At 35.6% G+C, this 16,578-nt stretch overlaps 1 protein-coding gene across 2 annotated transcripts in view; it reads left to right on the plus strand.

The window, feature by feature from the left end:
* Positions 1-2,805: 2,805 nt before the first annotated feature.
* The window catches only part of LOC127837598 (60S ribosomal protein L28-like), a 30,042-nt gene continuing 16,269 nt past the window's right edge, over positions 2,806-16,578 (plus strand). The window contains exons 1-5 of one of the 2 annotated variants that reach the window (XM_052364855.1): positions 2,807-2,868; positions 5,749-5,843; positions 7,856-7,979; positions 10,027-10,145; positions 10,446-10,576. In XM_052364855.1, coding sequence (XP_052220815.1) covers positions 5,757-5,843; positions 7,856-7,979; positions 10,027-10,145; positions 10,446-10,529 — 414 coding nt within the window. In that variant the 5' untranslated portion in view covers positions 2,807-2,868; positions 5,749-5,756 and the 3' untranslated portion in view covers positions 10,530-10,576. Of the gene's footprint in view, positions 2,869-5,748; positions 5,844-7,855; positions 7,980-10,026; positions 10,146-10,445; positions 10,577-16,578 lie in introns of those variants that run through there. The other variant, XM_052364856.1, reaches the window with a different exon arrangement.

Raw genomic sequence — 16,578 nt, forward strand, 5'->3', positions numbered from 1 at the left:
ACGCTCGCTTTGTGTGGTAGTTTTGTTGCATCGAAGACGATCATTTGTTGTTATGCCCCTCTTCGAAGAAGGGGTATATTGTTTTGCTGGATGTTGGTAGACCAGTTTGTTTCCGATCAATAACTCGTCAACAAATTGACTGATTGGCTTGATACTTTACATGTTCATTGGCCTTGGACAGTAGATGACCCTTATTGAAATTGAGGTCACTAGGTCAAAGGTCAAGTCACTATCACACTTAGTGGTTTCCGATCAATAACTCATCAATGAATCGACCAATTGGCTTGATACTTCGCACGTGCATTGGCCTTGGACAGTAGATGACTTCTATTGAAAATGAGGGCACTAGGTCAAAAGTCAAGGTCACTATCACACTTTGTGTGAAAATCGTTTCGGATCAATAACTCATCAACCTATTGACCGAATGACTTGATACTTAACATGTGCATAGGTCTTGGACAGTAGATGGCCCCTAATAAAATGAGGGTCAAAGGTCAAGGTCACCATCACACTAAGTGTGAAAATCATTTCTGATCAATAACTCTTCAACGAATTGACCGATTATCTTGATACTTCACATGTGCATTGGCCTTGGACAGTAGATGATCCCTATTGAAATTTGGGTGACTAGGTCAAAGGTCAAGTTCACTATCACGAAGTGTGAAAATCGTTTCCGATCCATAACTCGTCAACGAATGACTGATTGACTTGATACTTCACATGTGCATTGACCTTGAACAGGAGATGATCCCTATTAAAATTGGGGTCACTAGGTCAAAGGTCAAGATGACTAATCACACTAAGTGTGAAAATCGTTTCCAATCAATAACTCGTCAACATATTGACTGATTTGCTTGATACTTCACATGTGCATTGGCCTTGGACAGTAGATGACCCCCATTGACATTGGGATCAGTAGACCAAAGGTCAAGGTCACTGTTACACATTAAGAGTAAAATCATTTCCAATCAATAACTCGTCAACTGATTCACCGATTGGCTTGATACTTCCCATGTACATTGGCCTTGGACAGTAGATGACCTCTATTGAAATAGGGGCCACTAGGTCAAAGGTTGTGGTCACTGGCACAATAAGTGGGAAAAGCGTTTCTGATAAATAACTCTTCAACAAAGCGCCCAATTGGCTTGATACTTCCCATGTGCATTGGCCTTGGAGATGACACCTTTTGCAATTGGGGTCACTAGGTCTAAGGTCAAGGTCACTCACGATAATTGAAAATTGTTTGCGATCAATAACTCGTCAACAAATTGACCGATTGGCATGATACTTAACACGCGCATTGGCCTTGTAGATGACTCCTATTGAAATTGGGGTCACTAGGCCAAGGGAACTATCACACTTAGTGTGAAAATCGTTTTCGATCAATAATTCGTCAACGAATCGACCGATTGGCTTGATACGTAACATGTGCATTGGCCTGGGACAGTAGATTACCCCTTTTGAAATTGGGGTCACTAGGTCAAAGGTCAAGGTCACTGTTACACATTAAGAGTAAAATCGTTTCCAATCAATAACTCGTCAACTGATTCACCGATTGGCTTGATACTTCCCATGTGCATTTGCCTTGGACAGTAGATGACCCCTATTGAAACTGGGGTAACTAGCTCAAAGGTTATGGTCAGTGGCACAATAAGTGGGAAAAGCGTTTCTTGTCAATAACTGGTCAACGAATCGACCGATTTGCTTGATACTTCCCATGCACATTGACCTTGGACAGTAGATGACCCCTATCGAAATTTGGGTCACTATGTCTAAGGTCAAGGTCACTGTCACAATAAGTGTGAAAATTGTTTCCGATCAATAACTCATCAACAAATTGACCGATTGGCGTGATACTTCACATGCGAATTGGCCTTGGACAGTAGATGACCCCTATTGAAATTGGGGTGACTAGTTCAAAGACCTGTTGGGGGGGGGGGGCATATGTCTCCGACCGCGGAACAATTGTTACAATTGATTCCCCACAGAGACTGTCCGGTACAAGTGCGTTCTGTGATTTATTCCATTGTATAATATTCCCTGGTAGGTCTCGTCGCTTGAATTGTATAATCGGTTAATTGTGATGAACTATGAATTTATGTATCCGTTTTTAATTCGCTTTAAAGAACCAAAGATGACCCCGTCATATGTATATCTCGCTTCAAATTTCTTAGCGTAACAGATGAAGCTACGAAAGACGTCAATAAATGGTTATGGCGTCAATGAAGGTATATTTGTAATGGGTATCTCATCTTTCAAAAAAGTTATACGTTTACATCTAGGAGCATCTATTGAATAGCAACCTGAAATATCTCGTGTTAAAATTATTAAGCTACTACATGATAAGTGTCGAGTTCTGAATCGCAACGTAACACTTCTTGTCATGCTGATCAGGGACCTATACAAACAATGTATAGGTCCCTGTGCTGATGTAAAAACTATTTCATTGAAACGCTTTGAGACATTTTTTTCTTTAAAAAAGGTATCATATTTGGATACCTTTTACGTCGGATAATAACTGTGCGATTTATTTATCATATCATACAAATGAAGCAGACTTGTCAAACCAAATACTTCTTGCAGAAAGGATAATATAACAAAGCGCTCTAAACTGCAATTAGTGCACAATAACCTTTTTCTTTCGCGTAATTTAATCTTTCATATAGATACTATTGCACGAAATAGTGCGGTAATATTGTTCTAATGATTATTGTAGTTTCGTACAAAAAAGACTAAACGACACTTTAATTTATTGGTTGTAAATGTCATATACCTTTAAAAAGCAAATTGTGAAACTTATGTTAAAAAGTTTTCGAAACTAGCTATTTCTGAACTACTTTCTTTCTTTCCGTCAGCTCCCGAAAATTGGTAAACACGTGAATAGATTGCTCTTAAAAGTTGGGTTGTTATAGAAACATTTACAACCATATACTGTTCTCTCAAACATATTTCGTATTAAAGGCTCCAATTTAGCCTAAGTGCGTTTAAATATAACATATTTTCAATATCATAAAAGATTTCTAGATAAAATATCGTTTCCCCACCCACATTTTATCGCTGGACACACGCTTTATTAGGCTAGAAACCAGTTAACAGATTTACAAAAAGATTGCATCGTATATAAAGCATCTAGCGTTGATTTATATACTGCGAGTCTGGTTTGATTGGAAATCTGGTTCTGTAACAATGCTAACATGTTGATTATTGCTCTATCTAATTCTAAGAGTAAGAGAAATTAAACAATCTCACAGCTTCAGCTCAGTCAATATTAAACATTTAAATCACAGTACAGTATAATATATTTTACTTGGTCATGCTTGCATGCATTGTTTTTATTTGACCAATCCAATTGCCTATTTTTGTCCCCTACCAGTGAAACCGGAGGGGACTTAAATTGTGGTTTGCACTCCGTCTGTCTGTGACTGTCAATCCGTCACACTTTTCTGGATCCTGTGATAACTTTTAAAGTTATTAATATTTTTTCATGAAACTTGAAACATGGATAGATGGCAATATGGGGATTATGCAAGTCATTTCATTCTGTTCCTACGTCAGAAATTCTGGTTGCTATGGCAACAAATAGGAGGTTTTTGTGTGACGTCACAAGTGGGGTTTTCCTTTACTAAAAATAGATCGGCCGTCAACTTCTCGATCGCGGCAAATTACATTGTATCAGAGTAAAGGTCGTCGGAAGACTTAATACTTACAATTTCACAAAACAAAACTATAAACACAGGTATTCTTTTTTAAGTAAGACTTTAATAAATGATATTTCAAAAAGAATAAAACATAATAATTTGAATATTATTATAAGTGGTGTGGATGCGATAGTGTTATTTTTTATCAGCGATTGAAATTTAGTGTAAGAAGTGCATTGAATCAGTTATAAAACAAAGCCCTAAAATAGCTCAATACATTTCAATCTTGAAACGTAGTTTTAATTTTCTTTTACATTGAATGAATTTTCGTTTCGTTTACATTGAATGAAAATATTAATAAATTTAAGCATTCAACTTGAAAAAACACCTGCATATTTTGCAAATTGAACTGTCTTTGCATGTACATGTATATTGAAAACTCATTACAATTGATAATGAGCGATACAAATCTAGCATTTTATGATACCATAAATCTACACATTTAATTTATTTTACGCAAGTATTTTATATCCCTATAATGACCAAACACAATTGCTTGTTTTCATGATGATGTTTTGAACACGCTGCAGTAACGCATGATCTTTACACATAATAGCAGAGTTTACATTTGCAGGTACCCGTTAAATACATTAATTGTGTAGCAGTAAATTTGTACAATATTTTAAATGTATAGTTATTAAACACTATATTGTTATTTTTAAACTGGCTAATATATATACTTAATAGTTCCTAGCTGTTAATCCATTTCGGACAAATGTCTATGTTTTTAAAATATGTTCAAATATTTTATTAAAGCTACTGTTAAATTTTTGACTTAATATGCCAAGAGATGACATGGAGGTATCATAAATTGTGTTTAATGACCAGACACATGTGGTTTATGCAGAGACCCCATACAGAGTCATACAAGGATAGGTCCCTGGGTTTATGACGCACTGTTTACTTAGTAATTGTCTGGACAGTATCCGATCATATCAAGATAATCGGTTGGGATGGGATAAAGGGGCAATTAAAAACTGGGTTAATAATGCTGAAACAAAGAGTGAAGAAATAGGTGAACAATTAAATAAAAACATTTACATTTATCAAGAGGATTTAGTTAATCTGTAACAATGTAAGTTTTTACAGACAAATAGGTTCAAATCAGTTTCTAATGTTGATTACATAAAATCAATCAATTGATTGTTTGTTTTCGTCCTTATTTGTGTTTGTTCATTGGATTCAATTTAATCTCAAAGAATTTCAATTTCTGAGTATTTTTTGTTCTTCAAAAGGGTGGCGAATATGATTGTAACCATATGACGATGCGGTTCATCAAATGCAAACAATAGCAGAATGGCCGCAGTTTTGACGGCCAAAATTTGAGCATGCGCAAACGTGACGTCATTATTGGAATCCCCAAAACCTCCTATATAATTTTTTATATATTTTTTACTGACAATGGTGGAGTTTCACCGGTACTCCTCTGAGAGTCCCTTTGCACACCTTCATAAACACAACTGCAGTTCTACGCAGCGATTCTGTGTCACTTAACAGACCTCATTCGTTATGAATTAAGGAAAGCGATAAATAAACTTAAAAATCACATTAAATCTACCTGAATTGCAGCCTGCGGACAATATCCTTTGCATGCAACCTAAAAAACACCACAATGTTTCAACGCACTATTCTTGTTGACATTTTTATGGTGTTATTTGGAACAGTTTAAATATTTGACATTGTATCAACATCATTATTAGATATCAAGATGTGCAAAAGATTGGTGTACTGCCACCTTTTGGTGTTCCTTAGCCTTCGCAGTGGTGATCAAATTTTGCACCTTTGAACAATTGACAGCGCATTGCAACTCTCAGCAACCCTTATAGGTTATAAAGCTGAGAGTTTAATCATTGCAACTAATTTTATAGTAAGAAGCAGTGTTAACTGAGTGACAAGAATAAAAAACAACATAATTCTAAGTGGCTTATGCATAGAAACAAACACAAAAATGACATTTTATGTTTATATTGTAATTCTGTCCCTTAACACCTTAAATCCACTCACAAACACAGAATTCACAAAGACCTGACCTATGTTTTTATTTTTCCAGTTTCCAAGATGTCAGTGTCAGCAGATTTAGTGTGGGGTATCATCCGCAACAACTCCTCGTTCATTCTCAAGGGGAACAAGCAGACCTACAGCCGGGTATTCACTCTATTCTAAATACTAATAAGGACAACAAATTGTTACGCACATTTGTTAAGAGTAATAATTGTTTTAAAAGAAGTCTTAAATCAACGTGGTTTGAACACAGATATAGAGGCCTACTTGTTAGTTCAACCTCTTGAATTTGAAAACAAAATGTTCTGTTTCTCTTGATTGAGAATTTTCAGCTTCTTGGGAATGAGGCTGGGTCCTGTTAGGGGAAAAATCATGTTGTTTTGAAACTAAATTGGAAAAATTGTAAATTGTTTCAACTCAGTAGACTCTCTAATATACCAGGGCAACATATAAGGATCATTTTATCATTTCTACGATTTGTATTGGACAGAAAATGAATTACAATGCAGGGTTAGACATTAACTTTTTTTAGAGCAAGACCGTCAGACCAGCTCCTCTTAAAATGTACTAGCCCAAACCTGATGTCTACTAGACCATAAATGACATAATCATAGCAAATTAACACAATTGTGTCATGTAACTGTTTAATCAGGATTTATCAGTTAATAATCAGTGAACACCAGATTTTTTTTATGCATAGAGCAAAACAATAAAATAAACTTTTTTTGCTTTTCTTCGTCAAATTCAAGCCATGGGAACTGACTCGATTTTCCATCTAGGAAAAAATTGATGTTTTCGTGTTTCTTTATATTTACGTGTCGTGTCAGTTTGAGCGTCGGATTCTTTTTTTAAACTGATTTGTCGGACGAAAATCCAAACTAAAACAAAGCCATTTTTGTAATAACATTCTCTTGTTTGCTATATGCAAAAATGTTTACATTGACGATACCGATTTTCGATAGAAGTCGTAAAATCATGCTCTACAGTTTTACGACACTGCAGAAAATCATTAATATTCATGACAACTTGACCAATGGAAACCAGCAATTTCTGCAGGAAGCTCTCCTTTGCGTCTAAAGATACCGATGTGAATCATGTGAATGCTCCGCGTTTATTTAAATACACTAGTTTTGTTTTAATGTAAATAACGGATACAAGAGTAATTTTACACATTAAAAATAAAGGTTTTCACAGCAGTTAGTTATAGTTTTATATATGAATCAGTATAGATTTTTTTATGTACGACCAGTCGGACAAGCTAGCCCGCAGTTTTACTGGCCCGACCACTGATCTTACTAGAAAATGTCTGTCAGATGTGCCTTAGTGTCGAACCCTGCAATGAAGAATCAATTATACAGAAATTGAATATGGGAAAATGAAATGCAATTGATTCTGGTTCGTTTTCTTTGTAAAGTTTCTCTCCGTAGCTTGTTTGATTTGAATATAAGTATACTGTAACCTTTAGTGCGGCCGTATTATTTGTAGAAAGTTTATATAAACACCAGATCGGTATGGTGTCTGTACAATTTTGCTTCTGTCGCACAAAGTCTGGAAAATGATAGATGCTATACTCGGACAGGCTAGAAAACTTTCATTAAATGCATGCACGCCCAATATTTTATGATTTGTTATGCGACCCAATTGTGAAAAGATGCTGTGAGGAGTAAACTCTCAGATTTAATGACTGTTGGAAATAGCTTCTGAAATAATCTGCAAAACACTGTGGCGATTCCTTGTCTGAAAACAAATGTCATTGTGGATAAATTATTCATTTGTTGTCATTGATGTTAAGGGTTTCAATTTGTGCCTTAGGTGCAACATTTGTATGAAAGGTAATGTTATTACAGTATGGGCTAGGGCATGCAATATTCCAAAGGGCGAGATTGTCAAGCACAATACTAGTACAAAACACGAGGATGCAGTGAAGAAAATAGGGATGTTTGTATTAAATTGTCAAGTTATTGCCAAATAGTTTTGAGGGAAAAAATATTTAAAAAAAAATCTTGTAGTGAAAACTAATTGACACAAAATCTTATCAGTTGCCCTGTAATACTATGTAAGTGAAATTGATTAGTTAGTTTCGCCCCCAAGGCCTTTTTGCAATTGTTGTGACATATTTAATTTGTTATTCATTGATGTGTTTATTCTGCTTTTAGGAGCCCAACAATCTCAAGTCCCGCAACTCCTTCCGCTACAATGGTCTGATCCATAAGCGCACAGTTGGTGTTGAGAATGCAAAGGACAACAAGGGCATTGTATTGATCACGAGGAAACCTAGAAGTATAACCTTGTCTTGAGCAAATTACTTCACATACTTTTATTAACCAGGTTTTCCAAAGAAAAAAACTGGTTATTAGATTGGCGATGTCGGCAGGGGGGGGGGATTTTAAAATCATTTGGCACATTTGTTCACCATCATTATACGGTGTGTCGTCCGAAAGAAATACGTCGATATCTCCAAGGTCAAGGTCACAATTTGAGTTTGAAGGTCAAAATTGGCCATAAATGAGCTTGTCTGGGCCATAACTTTGTTGTTCATTGTCAGATTTTAGAATCATTTGGCACATTTGTTCACCATCATTAGACGGTGTGTCCCGCAAAAGAATTAAGTCGATATCTCCAAGGTCAAGGTCACAATTTGAGTTTGAAGGTCAAAAATGGCCGTAAATGAGCTTGTCCAGGCCATTACTTTGTGATTCATTGTGAGATTTGAAAATAATTTGGCACATTTGTTCACCAGCAATAGAAGGTGTGTGGCGCAAAAGAATCACATCGATATCTCCAAGGTCAAGGTCACAATTTGAGTTTGAAGGTCAAAAAAGGCCATAAATGAGCTTGTCTGGGCCATTTCTATGTCATTCATTGTGACATTTTAAAATCATTTGGCACATTTGTTCACCATTATTAGACGGTGTGTCGTGCGAAAAAAATTACGTCGATATCTCCAAGGTCAAGGTCACAATTTGAGTTTGAAGGTGAAAAATGGCCATAAATGAGCTTGTCTGGGCCATTACTATGTCATTCATTGTGACATTTTAAAATCATTTGGCACATTTGTTCACCATTATTGGACGGTGTGTGGCGCGAAAGAATTACGTCAATATCTTCAAGGTCAAGGTCGCCACAACTAAAAATAGATTGATTTTGAAACAACTATGTAATTATGAACAATCAGTAACAATGCACACTTTGATTTTGAGTTGTCTCTCTTTATCAGACTTTTTTTTCTAATTGAAGTCAAGGTCAATTTTGCACAAGGGGGTTAACAATACACATTTTGAATTGTCTCCCTTTATCAGACTTTTTTTCAACTGAAAACCTGGTTTTTTGACAATTTTCTCCTTTTTAATTAAATTGAATGAGTAAGAAAAAACATACATATCCGCTGATTTCAAAATGGGAGATTACCTGATAATCTTGTTCTGTGGCATATGAAAGAAAATGTATATTCATAGTACATGTATGTGTTGAGAGAGAGTTGAAACCTGTTTTTTGATATGAAAATATGTCTTCACCTATACCCATACAAACTTAGTGCTTAGCCATTCATCTGTACTTACCATAAAATAAGTTTTGTATTAGAAGGAACTATTATTCCCTCATAAACAGGGAGGCATTAAGCAATGCATTTCTCCATCCATATGTATGCAAGGACATACGTTCTGAGGCTGCTTTATTTAAAAAAAAAATAACGGCTGGGTGAATCTTGCCCGAACTTTCACAGCATAAGAACCTTAATATACAGATGGTCGAAAGGGAGAGAATTTTGGCAGAATTATGGCCCTTTGTTTTTCCACTAAAGAATATTTGGGCGCACAATTTTGATGCAAATATTACCAGTAAAATATATCTTTAATATTTTTTTATATCATTTTATCACAGTATAGCAGTAAGACTGTGTTTTTCATAAGATTTCTTTCACATTTATACTGAAAAACATTTGAAGAGCATGTAACAAATAAGCTGAAAAAATAATTGGACTTAGTATTTTGACCCCAGAGAAATAATTTATCATTTATCCACTGCACATTTCAATCACTGGGTCATTTGACTCATTGACTTTCAAATCTACTGAAATTCAAAAGTTCAACTTTAAGGCCACAAGTTCCCTTTGACATTGTGCCATTATTAAAGAGTTTGTCTGCATATACCTAAAGTATTGTCCCAGATTAGCCAGTGCAGTCCCCACAGTCTCTTCAAAACAAAAATTCAGTCAAGGCGGAAAGTATCGACCTAATAAGCCTATGCAGACTTGTTAGGATAATCTGGGACACTTAATTTTTAATGCATATATCCTACCCCTGATACATGATACCCATTATTACAGTGACCAATCTGCCCAAATTGACCTACAACCGCGTAGAACTGAAGAAGGGTGGCAGAAAGAGTCTGAGCACCATCCGTAACACAATTCGCAAGGGTCGCTACAGGAAAGACTTGAAAATGGTGAGAGATCCTGGTGTAGTTTAATAAAGATGGATTACACTAAACCTTTTAGGAGATTTTCGCCTGATTGTATTTTGCGGCAGAGTTAAATTAGGAAAAGCTACACTCAACCTTAAATAATATTTTTTTGTTAGAATATTTCTGAAAAAAAATCAATACTTAATAGGATGAATCTCAATTTTGTTTGAAGTGTCTTATACATGTAAAAATGTCATGTTTGGAAGTGGGGTGCTTCCACTGAGAGCTGGTTTTCTCAATCCTTTGTTTTGAATAACACCATGTTTCTCCTCTTATCTCCAGGCTGCTCTCCGTCGTGCCAGCGCCTTGTTGAAGAGCCAGAAGCCAGTGGCCGTGAGGAAGACCATGCGCAAGAAGAAAGAATAGGGCCACTTGTTGGGGACTTTGTTGAAAATAAAGAGAAAAAAATATTGTATGAAGATGTTGGGTTTTTAGTGTGTGGAATGCATTCTGGTCTATTGGTAGATTTTGTATACTGAAATCATAGTTTGTCACACTATGATATCCAATCCACATTTACTTATAACATGTCTGCACCCTGACAAATTAGGGTTTGTTTGCTTTCATATGAATTGGAAATAACTTGGTGAAAGTAATATTTCGTAATACCGTGTGACTTTTAACCCACTTACACATATATTCATCATGATTATGCTGTTCCTCCCTGTATCATACTTTGGCTGTGGATCATTTTGAAATGACTGAATTAAGTTCATTACATTAGTCAGTTTATTGTGCGAATGATACGGGTAACATTACGTTCCAAATTAAACTTTTGAGGTCTGAACAGCAACGATCCAAAAGTGGCGCATTCTAAGACTTCCAAGCGCATGGTAGGACTCTGTATTCATGGCACCCGTCAAGGCAATATTTGGTTGTCAAAAGTCGATCTACTGTACTGTGTTAAAATACTGTTTGTCCACCGTATAATCACTAAGCATTAAATAATATAGACAACTTTAAATATTGAGACAGAATGTTGCTCTCTAGAACCTTGACTTCACGGTAACGAAGCGCGAACATCTGCGATCTCTGATGAAACATTTATAGTTTGAACATGTCTTGGGCGAACATTTAACAAGAAGAAATCAAAGCGCTGAAGGCACTAAAATTGTTCGCTATTGCATAATTTAAGATGCATCTCATTTTCAAGATAAATCGCAAGTTTGAAATAAAAACAAGCCATTCAAAGAGTGAGGAATTCCAGACTACTCTATGTTCAAACGACACAAATTGTGGCCCAGTTGCATTTGCGCGTTAAATCCATCTTGCAGAATTTTGTGTTCAGTTCTCGTTCACTAAATCGTTCGGGGAATATATAATTGGCTATTGATAAACACAGTTTTGCTTACAAGATGAGAAAACAAACACTGCCGCAATGTATAGTGTCACGATAATAGGAGATCGTTTAATTTTACAACCGCAAATGTTTGCCGTACTCTGTCAGCACGTCTGGAAATCGTTCCTGAACGCCTGGATAAGCAGCCCTTATCTACCAGTTTGCTATTTTGAATACAGTTGTGTATCGAAAAGCATTGTGCTAAAATGTGCCATTTACAATTCACAATGACATTTTGAATGACCCTCGTCATGCGAAAATGGGTCTTATTCCATATGCGCCCATATATATATATATATATATAGCCCACTCAGCCTGCGCATCTCTCGGTCTGGTCAAGAATGAGACCATGACACATTGAGTGATTTTATACCGAACGGCATCGCCTCTGACCAGACTGCTCAAATGCACAGGTTGGGCTTCAGATACGCTGACCGAAACGCAAAAGACCTATTTTCGCATGACCTGCCTATGAAAGCATAATTCTAATGTGTCGAAAGAAAACTGCGTGTTTTTCAAATATTTACATACGATATATTTCGATGGTGAAGAAATGCACTCATAATAAGGCACGTGAGGACACGTATGATGTGCACTCCCGTAGTATAATTTTTATATACTCACACTTATGTGTGGTTTGACAATTATAACACGCATTTCATAGTATGAATAAGTCTTCATGAGCGATTGAAAGTTTTAGATGTGCATTATATCAACATTTCAACAAAGCCCTATTAAAAGCAAAAATGATTTAAAAAGCGAATTCCATGACAGTAAATGTTATGCTCATTTTGTTTTACATTGAATGATTTTGTGTTACCTTTAATGACAATATTGATGAATATTAACTTGCGGTGTAAACAATCGCAACTAAACAATGGAATTACTAACGCAAAATTGTTTCACGTGTTTCAGTGTTAGTTTTACCAGACAAAAAACACTGAAGTCAGTTATTATATGGTGTTTGCATAAATTATAATCTGTTTCGTTTCTAACACATTATACTTTTGTTTGCTCAGGACAAGTGCAAACACTGCCTTGTTCGAATGTGCGATATGGTGCGCAACGAGAAATTCCTGAATTGTCTCGTGGAGAAATGATGTCTGTGACTACTGTAATGCTTGTGTGGAAACGCGTTTTTCTGTTAAAATTCCAGCACTTCGAAACTTTTTGTTGCGATCTTCAGATATACTTTTGGAGCTCAACTTTATTTCTTGATAGTATTCAATGACATTGCATGTTTGTATTTTTTAATTGGCAAAATCAAAATACGCTTTACATTCACATTACCATGATGGATTCTTGCCCTACTCATAATTGAATCAGTTTAAATTTGTTTGTAGTTTTCAACAGGAAATTATAAAAGCTATACCGGAAAACGATAGTAGACCTTGAAGCATTCCAGTTTATATGCTTTTCACAAATAAGGCGTGTAGCCGCATCGACCAGTTGTAGTACGAAATAATATGTAGAGACTTGTATTATTAAACGATTGTTAAAATTTTTATTAACTCAAAACGTATGACATATTTATATAGTATGTCTAGTTATGTTGTTTGTCCATTTTGCGCTCTAAGTGCCAATCAGTTTAATATATCTGGTCGATAACCGGTGATTAGAGATAAGGATTTTTTTAAATATATGTATCTGGACAAGAAACATGAATTATATGATATTTTGTTTATTTTGCAACGTTTTCAGTACCTTATTTTTTGTCGTAATTAAGAGTTTTTTTTTCAATGTGTCATTCATCGCCTGTTCGGACAATGACAAAAAGTTATGCTGAAGCTGTAAAGAACGCGTTTGACGCTTAAAAAGTCTCAAACATTTGCCATACAAATAAATAAACATACTTTTGCTTGCGTGTTTTATATAAGACTAGTTATAACAGTGCTAATGAATAATGTGAGTAAATAACACTTTCAGGGGACTCATCCTAATTAAACCATGACATTGCTTGTTTAAGAAATAAATGTGATGTAAACAATGTAATCTTATTTGAAACAAACATCCCGCCATCAACGGTTTGTCTATATTTGCAATACGGGAATAAATTGCAATACCTAAATTAAATATTTATGCGCATCCACTGCTTGCTTAAAACCATTGAAGTGTGCGAGATCATCAAGAAGATTTAAAAGACAATCAAAGCAGCTAATCATATCCCCGTCAGCTATATTCATATTATGCATGTGTCGTAGTTTGTTAACTTCTGCTCGTGCCTGAAATATATGTTATGTTATCACACAATGCACAACATAAAAATTCATGTCAATATTTTATGTCCAAATAGTTAAAAAATACGCATATATGATTAGAATACCTTGCAATGTAATTTGTCTGTTACCTTTGTGCAGATATTGTTATTCTGACTCAGGTCATCAGTAAAGTACCTCTGCATCCATCTACAGTTATATCAGGCGTTTATGATAACCATTGAAGTCGGTGATATCGGTTTATTATTTTAACCTGTGGAAGGCATGTACCCTTTCGCCAACTCCCACGGATTGGTGCACCATTTTTTCTAATTATGAATCACTGCATGTTGTGCACGTCGTTTGCTCACTTATACGGTACTTTGCATATTAAATACCGCGAATGTGTATGTAAAAAGCTTCAAATACACCACTGGCTAATTCGGACAAAGCAAGCCTCGTCGTGCACGTAACCATCATCCATTTCAGCCAATTTTGTGCCTCTTTAGTTCGAAGATTTTCTTCCAATTCACTGTTTCGTAACTTAAACGTGCATTCCTGGTATCCATTCGTGATATCCTTTTTTGTATCAACACTCTCGTACAAAATAGGAGTCACGCAAATTCACTTCTAAATCCCCATTCATTTGCAAATAAGGTTACATCGTTTTAAAAAATAGCATTATACGGGCAAAAGCCCGCGAAGCAGGCGTTGACCGTTCATACATATGAGAATTTAGACATAAAATTACATAGGAATACCACATATGGATACGTCTCAAAAAAATTTGCCACGCGACATATATTTTCGCGATGCTATTTATGAACTTTAACAAATCAAAAACACTTTGACATATGCTAAATCACATGTAAATACATACCTCAGGAAAAGTTATATCAATGACATCATAATTGTGTAGCGAATCGCACTAAATATTCTCGCATTATTTGTTTTTCTTCGCAACCGTTCCAGAATTAAGTCATTACTAAATTATCTCCCCTTAATGCTCTTCTTCAGTGGGTATAAGCCGAAGACTGGTTCACTACACATAGTGACAGTCTTTACCAAACACAATTTAGGTGAACATAACCCGTCTTTCATATATTGCCGAATCTCAGATTTCTGTCGAATTTATTTGCTTTGATCTTTTCGATATCTTATTGTTATTATTATCCTGACAAATCACAAACGCTTGTTAAAAAATTATTTGTTTTAAACATTATAGTTGGCATCTCTATTCTTCCAGTATTCTCGCGGTTTTTCAATAACGACACCCTACTGTTTATTTGTCAGAATATGTGACGCATTTTCCATTCGCTCTCAGAAAGCATTCTATACATAGATGGTGACGTCACTTCGTTATTGTCAGTAAGACCGGTGTGTACACAATGTCTCAGAAAGAAGTTTTACGTGTGATAATGAGCAATATTCTGGCAAGTTGTCGTTGTTATCCACCAGAAACACATTTATTCACAAAATTTAAAGATATTCCGATCTAACTTTTTAGTCTTTTAGCTTTAATTGTTAACGTATTAACACCTCGTCTGCTCGCACTTTACCGAAATCCCCGAATGGTTACATATCACTATAATAAGTTCATGCCTAAAACCACAAAATCCGATACCGTTGGATGTTCGTACCACAATCTTACGTAAAAAATCTCCCAGATTCGAAATCAACAAAAAACAAGACATTTATAAATTGCCTGCATTATTGATCAAATTTTAAGATATTTGTTGGTTTTCCGTTTTTAGAAGCTGTTCTGCGAAGGCAAGAGCTGGGCATCATACAAGCCATTCTATCCAGCAAAACTGACAATTTTGGTTTACAGAAATCAACAAAGGAGGGATTCCTGAACTATCAAATTTCCAAGCTATACACACAGTTATTATCTGTGGTGATCTTTATTGGTTCTGTTTGTTTACTTGGATGGAACATGTGTGAACTTTTATAGAACTTTGAAAAGTCTATATATGTCTATTTATAAACAAAAATCAGCTATTGTATACTAAGATCAGATGTGCAAACAATGTCAAATGGTTGTTAAATTAACAGATTGAAGACAATTATGCTGAAAAAATAGAGTTCCCATGCAAATTTTGTCTGTATATCAACAAGTGTCTGCCGATAATTGTCAAACTAGTAATACAAAACTTACCACAAGTATGTAAAAGCACTAAGTACCTGTGATCATTTTAGTAAGATATAGAGAATACTAGGTTAGCGTTGAATACAGAGAAGTTTATGTTGCGATGCTAAGGCTGCACACCACACTTTTTAGCCACCAATGCGTATTGGCCCCGGTCAAATTTCTAAATAAAGAGAACATTGCTCAAGTAAGCACCATTTTGAGTGTCTTAATAATAATGAATGTCAGGTTTGAGTTGTGGTGATTTTTCTTGGATGTTTGTAAGTTACCAAAACATTGGTATTTTAACTATAGCTGCATACAGGAAGTAGAATTAATGCAATTCGAAAACAGGTGTAATGCTGGCTCCGGTCAGTATTTCTGTTGGAAATTTGAAAGGGCGTACGGACATTGAACTATTACAAAAAATCTAATCCGTTGACCCCCAATTTTCTCCATTGCTGTTTAGAACTTCTTAAGTTACCAATGTAAAAACATGGTTTCCAGGCACCTTGCTTCTGCAGGAAAGTGGCAGTTTGTTGATGAAACTGGCTTAAAAAGGCTCGGAAACACACATAATTATGATGTTTTGATTTGAAATAATCAATACTAAAACATTTTGCCCCAACTCATTTGTTTTGAATGTTACTGATTTTTCAGAAGGCACAGCCTCAACCATTCTGGCAATGTGCTTGGTTTATTTTCAGATTTGCGAGGTGACCAGTTTCCAGACATTGGTTCGCTCCTGCTTGT

This window comes from Dreissena polymorpha, chromosome 7 (assembly GCF_020536995.1).
Source record: "Dreissena polymorpha isolate Duluth1 chromosome 7, UMN_Dpol_1.0, whole genome shotgun sequence".
Lineage (NCBI taxonomy): Eukaryota > Metazoa > Mollusca > Bivalvia > Myida > Dreissenidae > Dreissena > Dreissena polymorpha.